We start from the raw sequence: 22,787 nt of genomic DNA on the forward strand, positions 1-22,787 counted from the left end.
AGATTACTTCAGTTTGGATGGAAAGAACATGCAGATTCAAGATCACAATCAGGAGGATAGGGAAAGACACAATGAGATTAAGAGAAATATCACTAAAAACCCTCACATGCTGAAAACAATGGCAGTAAAATCACAATGACAGAACAATCATTTATGTCATACCAGTTTGAGAGAACATCGATTTAAAAGGTGCAATCAGATCCATTTATTGCAAGGACTAAAAAAATAAGGAAACTGTGAAAGTGAATACATTCTTTGCTGTCTTTTAAACCAGTGGCATAGCTTTACCCAATTAGAATGAAATCCATCTTATAAGAAATATCTAATTAGATATGGTAAACTTATTTTATTTTAAAAGAAAGACATTGATGACTCCTAATTATACACATACATGTTCTCTAAGTAAATTAGTTATTGTCTAAGCCATTATGCCCAGCATGTCCTTATACAACAGTGGCATCTAGTGGCCAGCGGTCAGGCTCCGCTCCAGCTGGAACAGGGAGATGGTCAGAGGAGTAAAACAAACACAACCCGGTTTTTTGTTTGTTTAATAGATCGCATTATTTCACATAACAAAATAGTTCATGGTTTATTATGTTCTTGTTAATTATAGGCCTTTCAGTGTACTAGCAGAAGGCATGAACGGACTGATACTTGGACACTGGGAGAGGAAAGGGAAAGCCTAATTGCTGTCAGTCCAGGGGAAACTAGGGTTGTGCCAGGTTCTTTCTGCCACGTTAGCAACATCGACACGTTTAGTCTCTTTCTGTACCTCCGGATTTGTTCCCGGGAGTCCTTTTGGTCCAGGTTTATCATCCAAGTTGGGAGAAGTTTTCTGTCGCCTGCACATTCAACAGGGAGCTGATGCCCGTGGGTCCATGAAGGGAGCTGGTGGGTCCATGATGCCACCCAGCCCTGGCTGCCCCCCAGCTGCACCCTGCAGGCAGCACAGGGGGAACAGAAACCCCCCAGTCACCCCTCGCACAGCTGAGGTTTTTCAGATCAATTTGTGCATGCAATCTGCAGTTCCCCCCATTGAGCTATTCTGCTCCGTGCCCTACACCCCTACTGGAGTCAAGGATGTCTTTTGCAAGTCACTTTGCTTCCTATCAGCCAGCCAACTGCACACGGGTGAGAATACAGCAGCATGTGCTGCCTCTGACTGCAGAACTAGAAACAAAACACCCAGTGGAATAAATAATTACATTCTCCAGAGCTGCATCCTGGAAATACTGGCAATTAATGAGAAACAGAAAAAAATTATGTGATGACAACATGCCCTAAAAGCAATGTATCACCACAGCCCTGAATAACCTGCCATCATCAGCTGAGCCATGCATCTACCAGTAAATCTTATTGTATGAAAAATAAGAACTTTATGTTCTAGAACTAGTTGGAAGTTCTGGATAACAACATTGTGAGTGTACAGCCTTGCAAGGGACACCTACCACAGCCTTCAGTGAAAGTCATGTTTTAAAAATTAGATGCCTCTGAGATCCAATACTGATTATAACAGTCAGACATGCAAACCCAGATAGTATTTCTCATCTCCTCACAGTAACAGGCTACTCCTATTCTCAGAAAAGCCTGATACCAGCAATCCTGACAAATCAGACATCATCAAATTGTCAGATTGGCAAGCTGTGATGTTTGAGATAACCAAATAAAATTCAGATTCCACCTCAATTCACAGGAATGCAGAACTATTTCTGAGAGTCTTCAAATATATTCCTGGAAGAATTGAGGTCCTGTTTCTTGACACATAAATATCATAATTTGCATTCATTAAAAGACTAGATTAAATTTGGAAGGTCTTTTTTAGTGTGTTCTTGAAAAAAAATCACGATACATTATACATAGATTTTCAGCATCCACTAATTACAACTAGTACTGTCTCATATTTAATTTTCCCTGATCAATGACATTATGGAAATAAAGACAAACAGACAGAAAATCTTGTAGAAATCAATTGCTTTGTTAAGTTTTCTGAAGGTAAAAGATAAATCAAGGGCCGTATTTTATGCACCAAACCTGATCTCTAACCAGTCTGGGATTTCCCTGTTCCCTGCTGCTGGGTCCCACTTCTTCTTTCAATCCAGCCACCCTGAGAAGGGCTGCACTATGTCAGCATTCTTTGACTGAATTGTTCCAGTGATCAATAGAGAAAGGACAATGATTTATTTATAAAGCAGCAATGCAGCACTGCAAGAATTAGTTCTCTTCTGGAAATGTTTCCCATTTTACACATTTTGTACATAAAAGAATGCACAATAAACTTCAGCATGAATTGCAGTGCAATCCACATTTTAACTGTACCCCTTCATTTGTTTCCCTTTTGGAAGTATTGTGTGGTTTTGTTGTTTGGTGGGTTTTTTCGGTGGGGGTGGGAGTGAAGTGTGTTATTATTTATTTATTTAAAGCTTGTTGGATATTGATTTAGCAAGGAACAGGTAATAACCATATCAATTTTCTCACAGTAAGATGTACTGGTAGAAAAACAATTTTATAACTAAACAGGAATGACTGATCTATTGGCTATCATGAGCTATTCTATTATAAATAGATCATATAGCTGATATATATCAATAACATAAGCAAGATACGTATTTTAGATATGCTTCAACTAACATAGGCAGTATTGCTGAAAGCAAAAGGTCTACATCAGCAGCATAGTATACCAAAAATGCATATTTTGCATAAGAAATGGGATATGTGTCTCCAAGTTCCTTATTATGTTGATTATTACATTTGGGAGAAATAACATTGAGTATTATTACGGCAGCTCGAGAAATAGCAATGTATCTGAATCTGCAAAAAATACAGCTCATAACAATCCAGGCACACACTCAGTGTTTCAGAAAAAGTAAATGCGATAGAAAGTATGTTTTACATCTTCAAGAAGAGATTTTTTCCCCCTCTTTTGGGTTGCATGTTTCTTCATAATCATCATTTTGCAATATAATGTCAGAATGAAGCACAAAAGAGAATTTTTTTCCAACAATTGGAATTGCCATGGCAACACCCCAGATCTCAGATAAAGTTTGGTCCTGTACTGATAGTCACATTAGCATTTGTTTTTGTGCTAAGCGCAATACTGCATGTGAAAATCACCTCGGTCTCTCTAGTTATGTATAAGAAAATGTAATTTGATTATTTCAGAAATGTGAACTATATAATTTTGACAGCTCTATAGAAAGCTTCATCTTTAAAATCACGTTTTTGAAATTACACGAATCATCAGAAGAAAATTAGGTACGGATAACAAAATTAAAGAGCAGTTGTTTGCATCTCTAGTCTCAATTATGCTGAATTTGAATAACTGACCACTGTCCCCATTCGAGCAGCTCTTAAGTTACCTGAATATATTGATCTTCAGTCTTTGTATGCACATACATGTATAAAAATCCTGATGAATTTAAGTGATGCCTTCAAGCTACTAAAGAATCAAAAGAGACTATTTTTCCCAGACACCTTTACGAGGATAATTTCCTTACACTTACCAAAGAATCAGCTGAAGATAAAGACAGACATGTCTCTTCTGACACTCAAAAATCCTATCCAAACTATAAGGAAATCTTATCCTCTAAATTACAAATATTCTAACTGGCAAATCTACGTATCTATAGAACATCTATATGTTAACATACTTAGGATGTATTCAGGAGGTTTTTATCCTGTAAGATTACTCTGCAGGCTTGTAGAACAACCTACCAGAAACAAAACAGAGGGAGAACCATGCCCATTCAAGCTGAAACCTGATTCCTCCCCAAGCAGAAAACAAAACCAGAATATACTTTCTATCAAAACAGCATACAGTTTAGATTTCAATTACTCATTTTCTCAAATAGTGTAGGGCCAAACAGTATGTTTCAAAAAAATATGATGGAAATACCTAGGAGATAAACACAATTCACCCAAATAAACTGGCTAACAAGTAGACAGAGTGCCAAATCACTTACTATGAATTTAAACATTTCTGATGACAAAATAAATAGTACAGAACGCAAGATGAGACTGAAATTCTGTTGCAAAAATAAGGTATTTCAGAAAGATTTGATTCTACATGATTGGGAAAATGATGAGTCATAAAAACAGAACAATACAAGGATGTGGTCTTGGTACACTCAAGCTGGTACCACATGCTCTGTAATAAATACAATACAGAATACACTATACAGCGTTTCCAGCTGGAAAGGGAGTAACTCAAACACAAGACCCATGTCTCCTTTCTCTTTAAGGGACAGACAGGTAAACAACATTGGCCAGGAAAGGATCTTCCAGAAGCCTGACATTAAACAAGGCACTCATGGCTGTCACTGGAAAGATCCTCAATTCTAACATTTTATGAGTATACAGGGTCTGTTTGAAAGACATGCTGGTGTTTGAAGTGCTACTGTTCTGTTCATATTACAGATACAACTTCATGGGTGCAGGACAAGAAGTTTAGCTCCTCAAATGAAAAAAATGGGACAAGCATCAAACTGTATTTAAGGGCAGAATAAGATAATGACCAAAAGCACAAAACAATTAAAATTAAAAGCCTGGGACCATATACTGTGGGGCTCAGTTTCCAACCACCCAGAAGAACTTTTAAGTCCCTATTTCCTTGCCCCAAGGAAATGTAATGTACCCAAGAGGTGTACCTTACTCTTTACTGGGAATCTCAATGCCTTAACACAACAGCATCCTACCCTGACACATAAGTCCTTAGAGTTAGGTGAGGACTTCATCACTTTTGAGAGCAACAGCCTTGACAGATGCTAAGCCCTTGGCAGATAAATTCCGCATGCCCCCAGTGAGGCCCCAAGAAGCCAGGAACATACGCTGCACTAGAGTCACCTATACCTGATTCCCTTGCAGTATTTACTGGGGCATACTAGGAAAGAAAAAGGAACATTTTGTTACAATTCTTCAACATTGTTTAACTTTTTTCTTTATCATATTGATTTCTACCCAGCAGAACAGTCTACAGGATTTGTGATCCAGTAATAACCATTTGGGTTTACCTCTGCTTTAATGTTCAAATTCTAAATTAAGAGACCTTTCCTACAGAAAAGGCAAAATATTCTGTTAATGCACACCATCTTTCACTCTCCCAAGTAAGTAAGATGTTTACTTTATAAGGGTAATAATTGGGATCTTTTTGAAGACATGGGCAAACTTTGAATCAGTTTTTCCATACTTCACATTGTTAGGCATGAATTATTATTACCTATGATGTGAGGCAAAAAAATTAGTTGAGCTATGAAAACTCAGTGTTTTGGAGATTGTAAACCAAAACAGAAAACTGGGAGGGAGATGGGAAGAAAGGACAGAAGCAGTGACAATACACCACTGAGCCTCTGCTTTTCTCTCACTTTTCCTTGCTGCCCTACAATTTTTCTAGTAGCTGCTGTTTGAAGGGAATAATACATAGGTAGCTGTGTCACTGGTGGCTCTATCTGCAACCATGCAGTTGTGATTTTATTATGCAGTGCTGTGTTTTAGTAGCTATTTGAAAGCATTACTGAAATATCCCGTCGCACATTACGAGGACTCTTGTACCAGTAACTAAAGATGTAGTCCCCGGGAAGTGCCATTTGTTTCAGTGGAGCACAGCTGCACTACAGCAAAGAGCCTGGGGCACCCGCAGCAGCAACAGGGAAGCAAAGGGAATCAGCAGCTTCTGTCTGACTTGAAATAGGAGTCACCTCCTTTAAAGTACTTATTTGCAATCACCTCGCACAACTACATTTTAGAGGAGTCTCCATTTGGTTTATTCTTAATTTTTTTTTTTCTTCAGGTGTTTTGATTATTTGGCTAATCTTTTCCTTTGCAAATAAGTCTATTCCTTGTAAAAAGGTCTGGCAGTTCTTTTTTTAGCGTCCAATATGTCCATACGTGGAGGTTACACATTGAAAAATGGATGCTGCTTTTCAATTTGTTCTTGTGCTCTAATGGAGGAAAAGCAGTAAGTCTTTGAAATGTCTTTCTTCCTATGCAAAAAATTTAGTTTTCTTTTTTTTTTGCCTTTTAGAAAAACATTCTGAAATGACAATTAGAAGCAGTAGTTTCTGAAAAGCCTTTCAAAGAGTTTTACAACAGCTATTGTATATAGTCATGATTATTTCTGTAAAGAGGTACAAAAAGGATACAAATAAAATTCAAGCCAATTCCAAACTCTTCATCTCTTCCTAAAAATCAGGACTACATTTCTGATGACTCCTAATTTAGTAGGTTGGGCTAAGGATCTACTTCTCATGCTGTCAAAGCTCTGTGTTGTGATCTGAAACAGGTCACTTCATCTATATCTGGTGTTTTCCTTCTTCCTTCCTTAGCTGTCTAATTTATACAGTGAAATATCAGGACAGACTACAACATTGCTGCCGACACAGCTCATAGAAAAATGAGGCATGATCTTTTAAATACAGTATTCATTATAACACTGGCATTAGAAATGCTTTACTCTTTTACAATGCAAATAAGTACATCTTAGTTATGGAGGTTACACATACAGATGTCACAGAAGCACATTTAAAGGCAGGCAAATATATGAAAAAAACCCCAGAAGAATCTGAAAGAAGATTAAATTTCATGGGGTAAAAATCTGATCATGAAGGACACTTTCTGCACAGTGCATAAAGGAAGGCATGGTGTATTCATTTATATTTCTCAAATATGTACATTTTCAGTGTGCACCATTTCATAAATTAGAAAAGAAATTTTGATGTCAGAGTTTCTATAAATAACAAAAATCATGAAGATGCATTTTTCTCCTGACTTTTTTCTTTTTATCTGATTTATAATTTTTTAATTTCCTTTGTGTGATCTCAAGATATTAAAGTCCAAACTACCTAGCTATATCACTGCCAAAATAAGTCATATGTCATGCTCAATTTTTAGAGTCATTAGCTATCTGCAGACATCGTCTTATGCAGTGGAGTTAAAAAACCTAAAGAGAGAAAGACAGAATATATCTGAGGGTAAAAATCCTTTGTGGGTGTTGATGGAAGTATATGGAAGAAACCAGCAAGAACAGTGGATAATGGAAGATTGGTAGTGCAGGTAGTGGGCTTATCTATATGACAAATTGATGAAGAATGAGGAGGAAAACTATGTTGATTTAATGCTGGCAATTTGAAGCATAGGCTGCACAGCTGTTTCAGACAGAAATACCAAGATAAATTCAGAAGCAACCCCTGCTCTGACAGATTAATAAAAGACCAGGAATTATTTGAGCTTCTTAGAGAAAGGGATCACTAAAGAGCCCTTCGAATACCCAAGATATTGCACATAAGAATAAAAGAACAGTTCATCCAGTCCTTGCCTGCCTGTTATCAAGAATATGTTTTAAACTGAGAGTCAAGCTTTTCTAGCAGACATGAAAAAAAAATACATATTAGAAGTCGAAAAGTAAAGAATAAAGAGAACACCTGCTGTTGATATAATTTTAGGGAAAAAAAGTCATTGGTAGAGCCTTCAAACAGGATACCTAAAAAAAGGTTTACCAAAAATAAAAAATAATAATAATTAAAAAACCCCACATCCAAACAAACAAACAAACAAACAAAAACAAAACCACAAAAAAACACCCAAGCCAGACAGGGTCTTCTGTTTCAACTTTACGTTGCTTAAACTCATTACTAGAAATAGGAAAAATTATCCAGGTAGAGGGAAGACAAAGGCTTTTTATGCTTCAAAAAGAAGACAAACTGACTCCATGTAAACATTTTCACTGCTGCTTTAGGCGTGTCTGGGAATGCTCAGCCCTCCATTCTCTGGTCAAAAATGAAAGCTTTCCCTGGTGCTGCTCACTGCTAACAACGCAAGTCTACACAGGCACTATAAAATATATTTTAGCACATTTTACTAAACAGTCAGCCATGCCTCTTAGCTGGATTTCTGAGGGAAAGTCTGATTTACAGGGATTTCTGTCCAATTCCAGACAATCCAGCACTCTCAGAAAGGTTACACTGCATCAACAGCTTCCCCTGCTCTGCTCTAGAATCCCTTGGAAAAATAACATGAATTAGTTTACAAACCCAAAGATCAGAGCTGAGAGTTAGTTCTATGTTGGGAGAGAAGCTTGTATGGAAGAATACTTAGGAAGTGTTAAGACTGCCAGATAGCATTGGGAAAAAAAAAAGTAAGTAGCTTTAGTATCCCTGCCCTCCTCCCTCAAAAGAAGGGAATACTTCTTTGGAATGCTTCAGTGTGACGGCTCACTAATGAATTATTCACAGAAAGGTAGAACTTGCTTTCTTTCCCAGGGGTTACAGCAATGTCAAGTGAAAACACGTCAGTCTGCCAAGAAACACCAATGGTGTGGAATAATTCTATGGAAGATGACACAACCACCCCTCTAATGATATGAGCTCTTTTGATGAGTGTTATCTGAATTACATTCCTACAAAGGATGCCAAGCATTACCAATAATTTGATACTTAATTTGGGGAAAACTTAAAGATTAACAAGCTCCTCTGAGCAACTTGTAAAGCCAGGTTTTATTTTTAATTTATCAGCATTGCCTAAGCTTATTATTCATTGCACAGTCCTTTCCCAGCACTCTATAAAGAGTATAAGCACTCTAAGCACTAATTTTAATGTTAAAATGACTTGTGTTGTAAAAATGCCCACCACTTCCTCATCTCAGTTCTGGGTAGAACTTCTCAAACCTCAGTCCAATAGACAGTCTCGAATGGTGGGGAAGACAATAGCTGACAAAATCTGTCTTGCTCTCTGATATTTGGGCTAAGTCTACTTTTCCCACAGTCCCTGTAGATATGGTAGAGAAAATGTGTTATTTAGGATGCTTTTTGTCAATCTATTGGTTCTGATGGTCAAGAAGAAAATTCCATTATCAGGAAACCTATTAGGAAAATATCTGTTGAGGTTTTTTTCACCTCATTCACAACACCATTGCTCAAATACAATTTAAAAATAAATTTAGTTTTTCTAAACAGGTTGCAATTCACAACTTAATTTACGCCTAGAGATAGTGAGAGATCTAAAGCACTTACCTTCCAGGATAAAATTTTAAATTCATCTAGTGGACTTGATTCTTATGGGAAAATCTTTGTAGACTCAAGTTGTTCTTCACAGTCTCTCTCTCTCATCTTCAAAAAAAAAAGTTCAGATCATTTCACAGAGTTAGGTGCATTCGTAAGTCATTTGCAGGGGAGCCTAAGAGAAATTCCATCATCTGTCTTCTTCACTTATATTTAGTTTTGGTCCTTCATGTGAGAAAGTTTTAACCTACAACTGAAATTTATGTTTGTGCAAATCTCGATCTGACCATTATGTACAAAAATTAAGTTATAGGCAAGGAATTAAGAAGGAATTCTAGACTGACCCATGCTCAGTGTTTCAGCCCACAGGTGGGGTAAACTGGCCCCTAAGAACTCCTGGTTCCTGAAGAGGGGTGTGTGCACTGCCTGCACCACACTGCTAACACCAGCAGTCCTGTGACAGTCCAACACTCATTATCAAAGCTGGAATCAGTCAAACATTTGCAGGCATAGGAAGGATTCCCTTTAGAAGTTGTTCTTAAGCCTCCACGTAGAATTAAGGCACCTATAACTACTTGGAACATTTTTCCTTCTCTCTGATCACTGTGTATTTGCTGTCACGTGGTCAGATATGAGACTTCATGAGCTGGTCTCTTTCTGGTCAGGGAACTCTTGATCACTATTCTTCACTAAGTCAAAATGCTTGTGTTTTGTTTGTATCTCAGTTGCAATGATTTTTATTTTAAAGCCTGTGGACTTATTCCTACTAAGCAACCTCCATTTCCCACCACAGTCAGTAGCAATCTTTCTAATGAAGACAGAATAAAACATTTTATTAGTTTTAGGGTCATACATTTAATCTCTGAACAGTGACCCCATGTTGTTCTTAGTGGTTTGTTTCTGAAACTGCTTGCTTAAAGCTGAGTAATTTTATCGTGTTTAATTACCACTGAAAGGTCTAGCTCCTCTTGACTTTAATTCACCTTACTCCTACCCTTCTTTAACTCTTTTGCATAGATTTCTCTGCCTGTCAGTCCTTTCTGCAATCTTTTTACATTCTGCTAATTTATTTTTAATTATGTGGCTATTCATCCAGTTAGACTATTTTTTCAATGTTTCTTTCTTTGTTCTGGTTATTAATGCTGGATAGTGTTCAAACTTTTGAATAAGAAAGTTCCAGACCTTCTCCATATTTAAGTTTCTGAGTTTCTTTGGTAGATTGATTTAATCATTCAGATCTGTACAGTATCAAGCTTTGAAATCCTCAGTTACATACAGATTTCTCTTACTCTTGTAATTTAATTTTATCTGAATCGCACATCATACATTCTTCAATCAGCTCATCTAGAATATCTTCATTACTTAAATGAAACCTTATTGATGAAGTGAAAAAAACGGTCATCTATTATCAGCAGAAATAGCCAGTACTATTAGCATTTGTTCTCCAAGCTATTCTGAAGAAGTTAAATACTTCCATATGCAGAGCTGCCCACCCATATGGTTACAACTCCTGGTAGTACTTAAAAGCTTTAACCATGCAAAAAATACTAAAATGCTTTAAAAAGATCCCTTTTAGTAAGCAAATTCAACCCTACAATATCCTACAGACTCACAAGACTAATAGAATTTTTCTGTCATTATCTGATTTTGAAGTGCTTTTGATTCAAACAACATAGCTACACTAATGCTATTTCTTTCTTTCATCTGCCTCATAAATTAATATGCAATTCTACCTTATGTGATTTCACACCCATTTTACCACTACATTCTTGTAATCCTTCTAAGACAGAATCATAAAGGTTGGAAAAAACCTCCAAGATCATCAAGTCCAACCTTTGCTCTTATACCACCACGCCCGCTACAGCATATTGCAAGGTGCCACATCCACTCTTTTCTGGAACACCTTCAGGGATGCTGAAACCACCACTTCCCCAGGGACCCTGTTCCAGAACATCCCACATTTTGCTGCTCCAGTTCATTATATTTGCATAAAAACATTTTAATTTCCCTTTCCTGGCCATCAGTTTTTACTCAGATTAATCAAAATCCTCCTGCTGACTATGGCACCTCAGGAGCTACTCTGGCCTGTTGCTTTCCCCTCCAGCTGGGCCAGGAGCACTTCCCTTGTCAAACCTCTGGCCAGTTCCTCCCAGCCACTACCCTGCCCAGCCGCAGAGGAGAGGCAGGTACTGGTGGCACGTCTCCCTCAGGGGTGCATCCACTGGCTCAGGGATGCCAGAACAAGAACCAGCGAGGAATTCATCCCTCACATTGCAGAAGCTGGACCAGACTGGCCTATCTGACTGTTGTCATGCAGATCATTATTTTTCTCTTATTTTTGCCCATGTTTCTGCTCACTGCCAACTCCATCATCATTGGAAAACACTTGATTCACTTCCTTTGTTAATGGGAGATAGGTTGGGCCATCCAAAAATCTCTGTCTTACCTCCCATTTCTTAGCTCCAGACTCCTTTTGCCAATGATGCCAACCTAAGCCCCCAGAGGCAGATCACCAAAGCTATTTCCTTATTGTCAGCTTCCTCAGTATGCAGCAGTACATTTTGATCAACTGTGAGACAATTTGTGTCCATTCCACTCTGCATTGTGGTTACCTAAAAATTGACTGATTCATTTGTAAAGAGGCATAAGTTTTTAAAAAACCATTTGCATTTCAGGACATACTTTTATTCAAGGCTCATTCCTCCAGCTTCTGTACTGATCTCTACATTACTTGGGTTTTTTGTGCTACAAAAATAATACTTCATTAACTAGATCATACTTTTAAACATGTTGCATAACCAGAGGCTTACTGAAACCTTTTTTCTTCAGGGTTTAAGTTTATAACTACTGTGTTTGCTTTTATTGTTTCCTTTCACCTCCTTTTCTTACTCCTATCAGACATGTTTCTGTGTTCCAGAATGCATATAGAATTAAGGATAAAGTTAAAAAAGCATCCTTACACCAGCAGCCTATCTTTTTGGGAATCTTCATCTATTTGTTGCCTTATGAATAATCTGCATTGGTTCTGCTAGAGCATGGGAATCATGCATCTTCTTGGGGGATGCTCCTAAAGCCCTCAAAAGGCACACAGATATCAAAGGAGATTTGCTCCAATCTATTCAATGACTCTATCAGCAGAGGGGATGGTTGAAGGCAAGAATGGCCTTTTTGTGCTCCAGTACGATATCCAAAATACTTGTGTGTTGCCATATCAGCACAGGGCTTTAGACAGAACCCATACAGGAAATTATATTACAGACTTTTGGCAGAGTGGGAACCAAGTCAAAGTCTCCCACATCTTACATCATTCCTCCTGACTACCTAAATGGCTTTCTGAAACACAGATTCATGTGAAGGTACTGCTGAACTATTCCAGCTTGCTAAAGAGCTGAAGTAATTCCCAGCTGGTTCAAAACCAGATGAGTTTACCACTGAGACCCTTTCCCCTACACTCAGCTACTGAGTGTGGCATTTGAGTTTGCCCATTTAAGAGGGAGTCTCAAGAACAACAAAAATCTAAAATTCTAGTCTGTTTTACTAGTACAGACTAGTACAGCTTAGAAATGTGAACAAATTGATAGTATAAATCATTAAGTCAGTTTAAAGAGGAATTCTTACATAATACCAAATCAACTACAACAGCATATCTAGCCACAGGCTGAAAAGTGCAGTCTAGCAGCTAGCCATTTGCTCTCCTAACTGATATGGTACAGAAGAAATCCCATTATTCTATTAAGGCTTCAGAAGTTCAATAAAGCCAAAAGTAACATGCAGCTTTGCTTCGCAGATAAGGAAAGCACAGTTACAGACTTAAAGGGTAAAGGACTGACCTCTCTGATTTCAAAACTTTTTCAGAGTATGGGGTAGGCTAAGTGTAAATATTGTACTACACACCTCTCAAGTTCTCCCATATTCCTTCCACTTTTTAAAGTCTATAGCATCCTCCTAGCAATTACTTATCATGAAGAGGAATAAAGAAGTGAAATTTAATGTATTTAAGCTTTCATCTAATATGACAGGGATTTAATTCATAGGAGATTGGGAGATACACCTACTCTTTCCTTCAGTTTCATCTTGCCTAACAGCTTTTCTCTTTCTCTCAGTGGTAAACAAGTGCCAATGCTGTCGAATTACAGAGCTCACTGTAATGCACCAGAAAACAGCATTTCAATGCCACAGTCCATCCACAAACCTAATTTTAGAAGTTCTCTTGCAAATCCAGTGGGTCAACATCTTAAGTGCATTATCACATCATTCCTAAGTGAAAAATCAGTCAAATATAATAGGGACCTAATTAATCCCATTGTTTCCCCTCTAAGACTGTACAGACCAACCCAGTCTTTTCCATATTCTCACAAAAGAGAAAACTGCAGGAAGCAGTGACTGCTTGTGTTGCTATTGTAAATCACATCTGCTGGAATAGTTCCTTCCCATCTGACCTAGAGCTCCTGCAGCTGCAGTCTGACCATACTGTCCAAAGTCACTATGCCTTGAATTATATCATGATATAGTCTTGGAATTTCAATGTTTCTTCTGCTATCCTTTTCTAGAATTTGGCAATGTCTCTTCTCTGTATTTGGAGACAAATACTTCTCAGTTTTGAAGACAAAGAGTCACCAAAATTGAACACAGTGCAAACACACTAAGACATGCAAAGAGGAAATATAATAAAATAATAAAACAAACCAACCAACCAAATCAAACACCTCCCTCCAAAAAAAACAAAAAGGCAAAAATCAAAAAACAACACTACTAAATAAATGAAGTCTACTGTCCTTATGCTTGTGCTACACCTCACTCACACATCACTATGTAGTATTCCCACCAGATATATCCCATGCCTTAGCTAATCCCAAGCACAATATGCAGTGGTGAGAGAACAGACAGTCGCTGCCTTGCTGCTTTTCATGTGTTCTGAGCACAGGAAAATAAATACTCTCACATAACTGTCCACTAGGAGCAACTGATATTTTTATATCATAAAGGTATTTTTGGGGGTTAAATATAACATTAGGGAATACTAGTAGAACAATTGTGTACCATACTACCAGCTTCATACCTATGTCTGCTATCAGGAAAATTTTGAGGTTTCCCAAGAAATTTTGCCTAAGTAAGGGATAAGAGATCAAACCACAGTGTAAAAACATTCATCCTTCTGTAAATCTATTTTGGCTCTTTTGGAAGTTTTGGCATCTCTTTTAATGGTGTTGAAACTATTTTGAGCTATTTAAGAACCTTATAACAAATAAAGTTAGGAGAGGAAGAGGAAGTCAAAGAGAGGAAGAATCTTCTGTTAGACCAACTGCCATGCTTTCACACAAGGCCTTTTCCACATATTAATATCTGCTAAGGAAACTATCCTAAAATGTTGTAAATACAACTGTTTGCATTCTAAACTTGATGTCTGTGTTGGGCAAGTTCAGTGTTCACAAAGTACCTTAATACTACTCTTTTGTAATTTTTAATTATTCATAAGTCTGCTTCCCTGTCCAATCAAATTGTCTGACAACATACATTGTTCTTTTGGTCAACTCTGAGTCTCACTAGTTTTCAGATTTTTAAAATGACCTCCACTCTGAGTTGAAATGCATCATTTGTTTGCAAGGACCTAACAACAGCTCTTCATACCCTGAGAACAATCTTTGCCTTATAGATTGTAGAAAAAAAAAATCAATTACAGTCTGTGTAAATGACAAGAGAGGTATCCATGAAGTAAATTCAGAATTTATACCTGAAGACACTGTAGGTACCCTGTCAGGCCATGTGGATTTTCTTCCAACTCTGGCAGACTGTAATTGTTTACTTAACCTGGATATTGATTGTAGTTAGACTGCTGGCTCACTTCCTTCAGCTGCAATTCTCATTTTGGCAGTTTCACATACATCACCTAAAATTCCTCGCTGCAGCCATGCTGTTCATATTCTTAACTCTGGGTCATAATCTACTAAACATGACCACATTTTTATTTCTGCATTATGATGATGGGATTTTTCTTACATTTTCTGATCTCTGTAGAACAAAAAGGGGAAGTTTTTAGTAAGAATGACCTTGAATCACTGCCCTTTACAATTAGTGTTATACAGTTTTATGGAAGAGTACAGGTAGACGGGAGAGATTCTGTGGCAGAGTAGCTGTAGAATAAATTGTCTACATTTTATGAACGACTATATAAATATCATTTTCTATCAATTACTATTAAAATGTTAATTAGGTCACATTTAGATCCAAATTTTATGTCAATAGTTCAGATGTAGCTTTGAGAACTAAAAAATCTTTTATATTAAAACTTTCTTAATAGTCATTCTGGTAATAATTAACTACAGCAAGAGGCACATGAAGTTTCTGTCTGAAAAAATAAATCTATTAAACCATAATTAGTATAAAGTGTTAATTCAACCATGATGTGTCTCGTCTCCTTTACTGGTTTAAGTAGGCTCACCTACTATAAACCTACTTAGGTTCACCTACTACAAAGCTTTTATGGTCACTGAAAGCATGTGTTAGCATGAAAGATTGTTAGATCCTTATAAAGCCATTCTGTAAAGGCTAATAAACCTTGAAATAATGGCAGATCCCATGCCTAAAAGGGCAAACAATGATCACAGAGTCATTACACTGCACCAGCTGAAATACAGAATTCTTCAATTTAAGGTATATAAAGAGACACCTGTAAAGAAATAACATCCATATAAGTCACTGTCATTTCTTTTCAGTTATTTAACTAACAGGACAATGACACCTGGTCATTGATAAACAGGATAACTGATGTCCAGTATTATCTGTTTCTCTTTACCTAAAGCTGAATTCCAAAGTGGGCATCAGGAAAATTAAAAATAGAAGGAACTCATACTCATATATCAAATTAATTCAATAAGCCTTTATAGGTATGTTCATATTTAACATATTTTTGCATACTTTTGGACTAGGAGATACTCTGATATTTCAGGCCCTGAAGTACAGATTGCTAAATATATCATTCATCAAAAAACAAGAACAGAAGTATTTCTGGAAACGTGAAACCATTCCTTCAGCAGAAAAGACAATGCTAAATTAGAACAGATGGACTCTATCTGACAGCAGTGCAAAGTATTACCCCCCCACCCATAAAAAAAAATCAATGCTTTCATAACTAATGAAGCTTGGGAACTGTTTTTAGATATTATAAAAAATATGAAACCCAATAGTGCTTCACCTGGAATATTTTCATGTCTAAAATTTGGCAGAGTCACATAACTTTAAAGGATAGCACATCTCCAGATATCGATCAGGGCTTTGTGCAGCAACAATGCCATAAAAATGATCTGCAGCTATAAAAGAGATAACGTGATTATGAGTACACTACATTGTAATTTCCTTTGGGCAGTCAGAAAGGAAAGACAGTCTGATAGTCTCTGAGAAAAATAAGCTTGGAGGATATCCACTGTCTGACAGACAAATCATTTTACAATATTCCAACTAAAGCACCTTCCAAACTTAAACTAATAACAACAACAACAAAAATAACACTAGACCTTAACAATTACCTTACAACCAAAACACAACAGGTAGCTGCAAAGCTAAGCAGCTCACAATGTGTCTGAGAGTTTTAATGCTCCAAATTCCTTGTGAGTTCAGGCACGGAACATAAACAGTTAACCTTATTTCGAGCCATTAGATGGAGCTTACTAGAAAGCTTGCTCTAATAAATGGTATGATATGAAGGTCAGCCCTTAATTTACCATCAAAATATCTTCTGGGTGTAAACATAATGACTTCTGCTTATGCACTACACAACCCTGACAAGAATGCTACTTGACAATCCATTTCAGATCTAGAAAAACGTCCTCATTTGCGTCAAGGTGCCGAATGTCAGCAGATTCACTAATACGCTTATTTGCACTGCAGTGGTGGAACAGAGGAAAACACCATGAGCCTCCATACCCTGCTGCTGCCTGGCTAGGGAGATGGTGAAATAAAACAAGATTTAATCCTGTCCATATCACTGTGCAGTTGGAGAAACTTGACAAGTCAACATTAAGTATTCAAAGTGGTATTGTGGCCTAAAGGGATCACATGCAGCCTGCACATGAGAGCAAAGGAATAACTTGGTTCTGCTTCGGTGTTTGTAAATTTAATTTGTTCAAGGAAAAGCAACTCTGGAAGGGATTACTAGCTGGGATCAACACTCTTACCAAAGAGAAAGATAAAATGCAAGTAGGAATAATATTGACATTTTTGTAATACAAAACAGCTTTTTGGGCTTCAGTGAATAAATAGAAGTCGGAGGCAACTGCAGCTCAGCTCTGGTATATGAGAATATTTTTCTCAGTGTTCCTGAGCAGGAGGGTCTGGAAAGGTTGTGCATTTCAAGAAGACTGTATGGGTATTTAGAAAACATCATATTTTACAACATTTAAAATTTATTTAGCAAAATATTGTTGAGTATTGTCTCAGTTCAATAGCTATTTTTTAAATAAGTGGGGCAATAATATTTATGGCATAACAACATCTGATATATTGACTCTTAATTATTGCCAACATCTCATTCCACAGGTTCAGGGAAGGATATCTGTGGCTAAGTGTGTAAATCCCAGGTGCTCAGGAAACACTGAGCTTGTGCACATACACATATTAAATTAAGAATAACCAAGACCTACAGCAGTGCACTTCTGAAATAACAGTACAAGAGAAACCTGTAAATCCCATTTGCTAAGTGTAGCTCTGTATTTACACTACCTGCAATATCCTTGAATAGCACAATTATTCAACTGTTTGAAGTCACCTCTGGTCCCACAGCAGAAAATGAGTAACAAATTCCTGATTCTGTAAAACGCTCCTTTTGCTAAATACTTGAGTGGAGAGGTGCTGGTAATCCCCTGGGACTCAGCATGGGAGGAAAGGTGCCCTGAAGATACATTTGCTTACTGGGCCCTTTAAATAGAAATTAGGGACAACTGGTGTAGAGCTCGGGGAGGCCAGCTGAAAGTGATGACAGAATAGCCTCCTATTTTGTTTTAGCAGGGGTCCTTGTGATGATTAAACCTCCAAATAACTGCTAAATGCAATGCATATTTTCCCAGAGTGAAGGACAATGAAAACCTTTTCCTTACAGATTGATACTTCAAATATAAAGCACAGAAAGATAAACACTGCCAGCAAGGAAACTAAAAATATGTCTTCTTAAGCTTGATTAATGAGCTAATAAAAAGCTATAATAAGAAAGAAATGCAATTAAAGCATCTTGTGATAGTTCTCTCAAACAGAAATAAAGAACTCAAGAGCATGGTAAAACTTCGAAAAATTAGTATGAATCCATACGATGGCCTTAGGATTCAAACCTACAGTACATCAGTTTTATACTTTCTTTGTCTGTCTGTCTTTTATTTATCATCTCTGATGTGTATTGTCTAGAATTCTGATCCTTGATGAGGGTTTTTTTATCTTTTTATTGCCTCACAAGTATAACATCTGAATTTAAATACAGACATATTACAAACTTAGGCATTATATGGGTTGTAGGTACTTATTCTATTCAGAAAACCTACAGGCCTCTGGCATAACGCATGGTACTTGGAAACAGTGAAATAAAGACAAACCCACTGGAAACAAAACTCACCCATCACCTATACAAAGCCAGAAAACAAATTAGCTACACACATCACTGATGTACAAAGGACAGAGTAGAAAGCATAGAAAATGTATAGTGTGATATTCACTTTTCATCAGTTTCTGGTACCTGAAGGTAATCAGAGGCTACAGGAGCAGCAAGGACACTGGTAAGGAACTGTAAAAGACACGGGTGGGAAGAGCTGTAGATTTGATGCCCGATAAGAAGCATCTGCACCACAAGGAAGCCCAGGCTGCACCTTGCAGCGCCTGGAAGTGAGCAGCACTCAGCCGAAGGCCCGTGACAGTCTATGAGGAAGGCAGCATGCCAAAGCAACCCCAGGTTCCTCAGAATCACAGAGCTGGGGCACAGCAAAGAGCAGCAGGGCAGGGACAGTCTAGGCAGGGTGGTAAAGAAGACTGAGGATCTCGTACCAGAGGCAGTTATTTTAAAACTACAGAAATTGTCTATTTTGACTTACTGAAACATGAGCGGAGTCTCCAGGATTGGTGCATCCCATCTCCCTCTGCCGGCTGCTCCCCGCGAGAGCGACCTACTGCAGCAAAGGCTTCTGTCACCCAAAACGCGTAGTGAGACACTGCCCCCAGCTCCCTCTGATTTTCAATTTTTTTTCAAAACAAGAATTTAAACCTCTTAGTATATTCTCTAATTAGGCAGGCATAGTCTTTTTCTCTTTGCACAGTTCAGTGAACATTAGGTGTTTCTTTTTATCCCTTTATTTCAAGTTGTGTCTCAAGACTTCACTGAAAAGCATGAAATATCAAATGAATTTCCTCATCAACTGCCAGGAGTGTTTCATGAATAACTTTCAGCATACTTTCGTTTGATGACGGGGTTTGCCTTTTCTAATTTGACAGCAATGGAACCAAAATACACAAAGGCTGTATTGTATGTGCCTGTTTAAGGACCCGCCCAGGATTCCTGAAACTTACATTAACAACAAAGTTGACTTCAGATATTTCAGGCGGCGGCTGTAAAGACGTGCCTTGTTCTACACTGAGCCAAGGTGCGCCTGGGTGACGTGCCCGACAGCACAGCGGAGCTCCCGAGTGTCCAGCGCAGAATCCAGTGGCCCAGGGAAGCACTGAAACCCCAGCAAATCAGACCAGCGTCCACCTCGCTCCACCTTCCTACTCGTCCCTGGCTCCTGCAGGGCGTAACACCGCCCATTGCTTCCACTTCAATACCGGCAACTTCGAAATCCCCCAATTGTGATGGTTTTACTTAGAGAAAAGGGAATAGTTATATTGGTTTTAAATGTTTGGCGTCTCTCTGGGTGCTCCTTTTCTGATGTAATGTGTTGTCAATTTGTTCTCACAAGCACATCCCTGACGCCAAAGCAATCCCTGGCCCCGGCACCAGGAAGCACACCTGGCCCCAGGGCCAAGGGGCAGGCGAGCCTCCGGCTACAACGACAGAGCGGCTGCCCCGGGCGTGGGAGAGGCGACGGGAGAGGTGTGTTCGCGGGCTGCTGCTCCCAGGACGGGCCCTGGGCGCCTACCAGGAGGCGAGAGATCAGCCCGGAAAAGGCAGGAGAATCTGAGTGCGTCCCTGCCGGGAGCCCGGGGCTCCCGAGGACAGAGCGGGGGCTGCCCGGGGCTCTCCAGCCCGAGGCACTGCACACCCTTGTCCCAGCGGCCACGGCCGGCAGCGGCCACGCTCCCCCGGCCACGCCAGCGGCGGCCCGGGTAGGGGCCCCGCGCCTCCACGAACACGCCCGTGGGCGTTGGGCCGCCCCGTCCCGCCTCCGCGGAGGTCGCAGCCGCAGTCCCGCCGTCGGGGCCCGCCGGCAGACACGGCGCCTCCCAGCCCAGGTCGGCCCTCCTGGCACCCGCGGGCCCCGCTCTCTCCCAGCTCGGACCGGCACACACGGCATCGCAAGACCCCGCTCCTTCCCAGCCCGGACCGGCACACACGACACCCCCGGACCCCGCTCCCTCCCAGCCCCGAGCAGCAGCACGGCCCGCCCGCCGCCGCTTCCACTCCTGCGCACTGGGCGCGCCCCCCGGGCGGGCCGGGGCCGGGGCCGGGGGCGGGCCGCGGGCGGGGGAGCGGCGGGCGGCCAATTGCGGCCCCGCGGGGAGCGGCTGCGGCGGGGCTGCCGCCTGTGCTCGCAGGGCAGGATGGAGGCGGAGGGCCGGGCACCGGGGCCGTCGCTCCTCGCCGGCGGGGAAGGGCCCGGGGCCGACTCGCGCCCCGCTGCGGGTGCCCCCGGCACGGCCCGGGGGCCGCTGATCGCCGCCGCCGAGGTGCTGGCGCTGGACGATGAGGAGGACGACCTGGAGGTGTTCAGCAAGGTACGGCAGCGCCCTCCGCGGGTCGGGCCGTGCCGCGCCGGGGCGGCCGGGCGGGCTGGCCGGCACTTTGCCCCGGCGGGCACCGGGCGAGCCGGGACGGGACGGGACGGGACGGCTCCGCCCCGGGCGGCGATCGCGGCCTCTGCCCGCCTGCCCCGCTCCCGGCCGGGAGCCCGCGCTCCCCGCGCCCGGACAGTGCCGGCCCAGGCAGGGCAGGGCTGCTGCGGCCGCCCCGGGGGCTCCACTGCGAGGGCCGGACTGCCCGGAGCGCGGGGGCTGCCCGGGGACAGCGCTCGGCGGTCACGGAGCCCCGGGTGAGTTCTCCGGCACGGAACGCGGGTTCGCTGCTTCGGACCAGCAGTGCGAGTCATGACTGCCCTTACCTCAAATGTGCCGTGTAATCTGGACTCGCTGTAACCATATCATCACTTAACGTTCGCCATGTGCCATATATGTATCTGTAAATTAAATAAACACTCGTGTTTAGTAATTGCAGTAGTGTTTAAATGTAAATAAATGTTTGCAAGTTTCAGTTTGAGTTTCCTTTCGAAAGGTGAAGTTTCCTACCTTCACATAGGAGGCTTGAGAAGTTAACATCTGTATTTACAGGAAGGGAATAAAACAAATGTAACTGACAATATATTAGGGTCCATCATGTTCAGAAAGCACACAGTTAGTTAGGTACATGGGTACCAGTCTTGCCAATACTGCTGATTTTAATTAAATCAATTACCAAGTGTGGTATGGCTACCACGTATAGTTTTTCATTTTCTACTGATTTGGTTAAGATGAGACTTACCACTTGCCTTCTCAGCACTTAAAGCAGAGAACATCTCGTGGATCTATTTGCCTTATTAAGGCAGCATCTAAAATATAAAGACATACAGAGAGCTAAGGTGGAAAAAATATGTACAGAGGCTAAGGTGCTGTTCACCCTCCGAGGCTTGTGAACTGCTGTGTGACAGAATGTGTGCCATGGGAGAGAAACAGCAGATACATTTCTGATTTGAAAAAGCAACAACATACATATATTCAGTAGGACCAGTTGTCACATGGATTAAGTGTGTGGTTTTTTATGTTTCTGTAGGCGAGATACATTGTGGTATGCATGAATAAAACCATTGGAATAAAGACTTCCTTCTTAGGAGCTATGTATTTAAACTTTGACTCTAGCAGAATTCTTGAAACTCATGGCTTTTAAGGCCAGAAGGAACTATTAGGTCATTTAATAGTCTGTAACATAAAAGATGACCAGGCTAAATTTCACCAAGTTATCTGTGTTTTTCTGAAACACTACTAGGGTCTAGCTGAATTATGTTCTTCTAGGAAAGCACCAGTCGTGGTTTCACATAAAGAGATGAAGGATTCACTGAACGTGCATGCAAACGTAGTGCTAAAATATAATTTTGGCTGTTTGTGCTCACTTTGAATCCTTTTGCTTTTATGAGGTAAGTTCAGGCAGTTTGGCATGAAGGTATCTGCCTATTAATACAGTGTATCAGCAGTTATGCTGCTTGCTTGTCAAGAGCTATTCCCCTTGGGAACAAAAAAATAAATACAAGTGGAGTTGATAAAATTTACTGCTGCTATATGGCAAATACCTCTATCTTTAAATTTCTACCTTGCTTCATGACAAATATTTCTTACTTATATGAAATCTTTACCATGGTACATGATAAATTATTCCCTGCAAACAAGAAAAATTGCCATACTATGTTAAAATACAGCCTTCTTTCCAAAGCTTGGACACCTGCCTGTAGTGTATATATAGACCAGAAATTCATGGTTTGTTTTCAGGTGCAGTTTGTTTTCAGGTGCCAGTCTTCTGAGCTTACGAAAATCTGTGAGGTTGTTTGGGCTTTACACCCTGTTTGTTCATGTTCCATATACGCAAGG

At 40.2% G+C, this 22,787-nt stretch overlaps 1 protein-coding gene across 4 annotated transcripts in view; it reads left to right on the forward strand.

Annotated features, from left to right (window-relative positions):
* The first annotated feature begins 20,437 nt into the window (after nucleotides 1–20,437).
* Nucleotides 20,438–22,787, forward strand: part of SNX7 (sorting nexin 7) — a 28,735-nt gene continuing 26,385 nt past the window's right edge. Inside the window, exon 1 of one of the 4 annotated variants that reach the window (XM_050307517.1) lies at nucleotides 20,438–20,891. In XM_050307517.1, coding sequence (XP_050163474.1) covers nucleotides 20,718–20,891 — 174 coding nt within the window. In that variant the 5' untranslated portion in view covers nucleotides 20,438–20,717. The remainder of the gene's footprint in view (nucleotides 20,892–22,787) is intronic. The other 3 variants (XM_050307515.1, XM_050307516.1, XM_050307514.1) reach the window with 3 other exon arrangements.

This window comes from Myiozetetes cayanensis, unplaced genomic scaffold (assembly GCF_022539395.1).
Source record: "Myiozetetes cayanensis isolate MyiCay16 unplaced genomic scaffold, myiCay2020 scf12, whole genome shotgun sequence".
Lineage (NCBI taxonomy): Eukaryota > Metazoa > Chordata > Aves > Passeriformes > Tyrannidae > Myiozetetes > Myiozetetes cayanensis.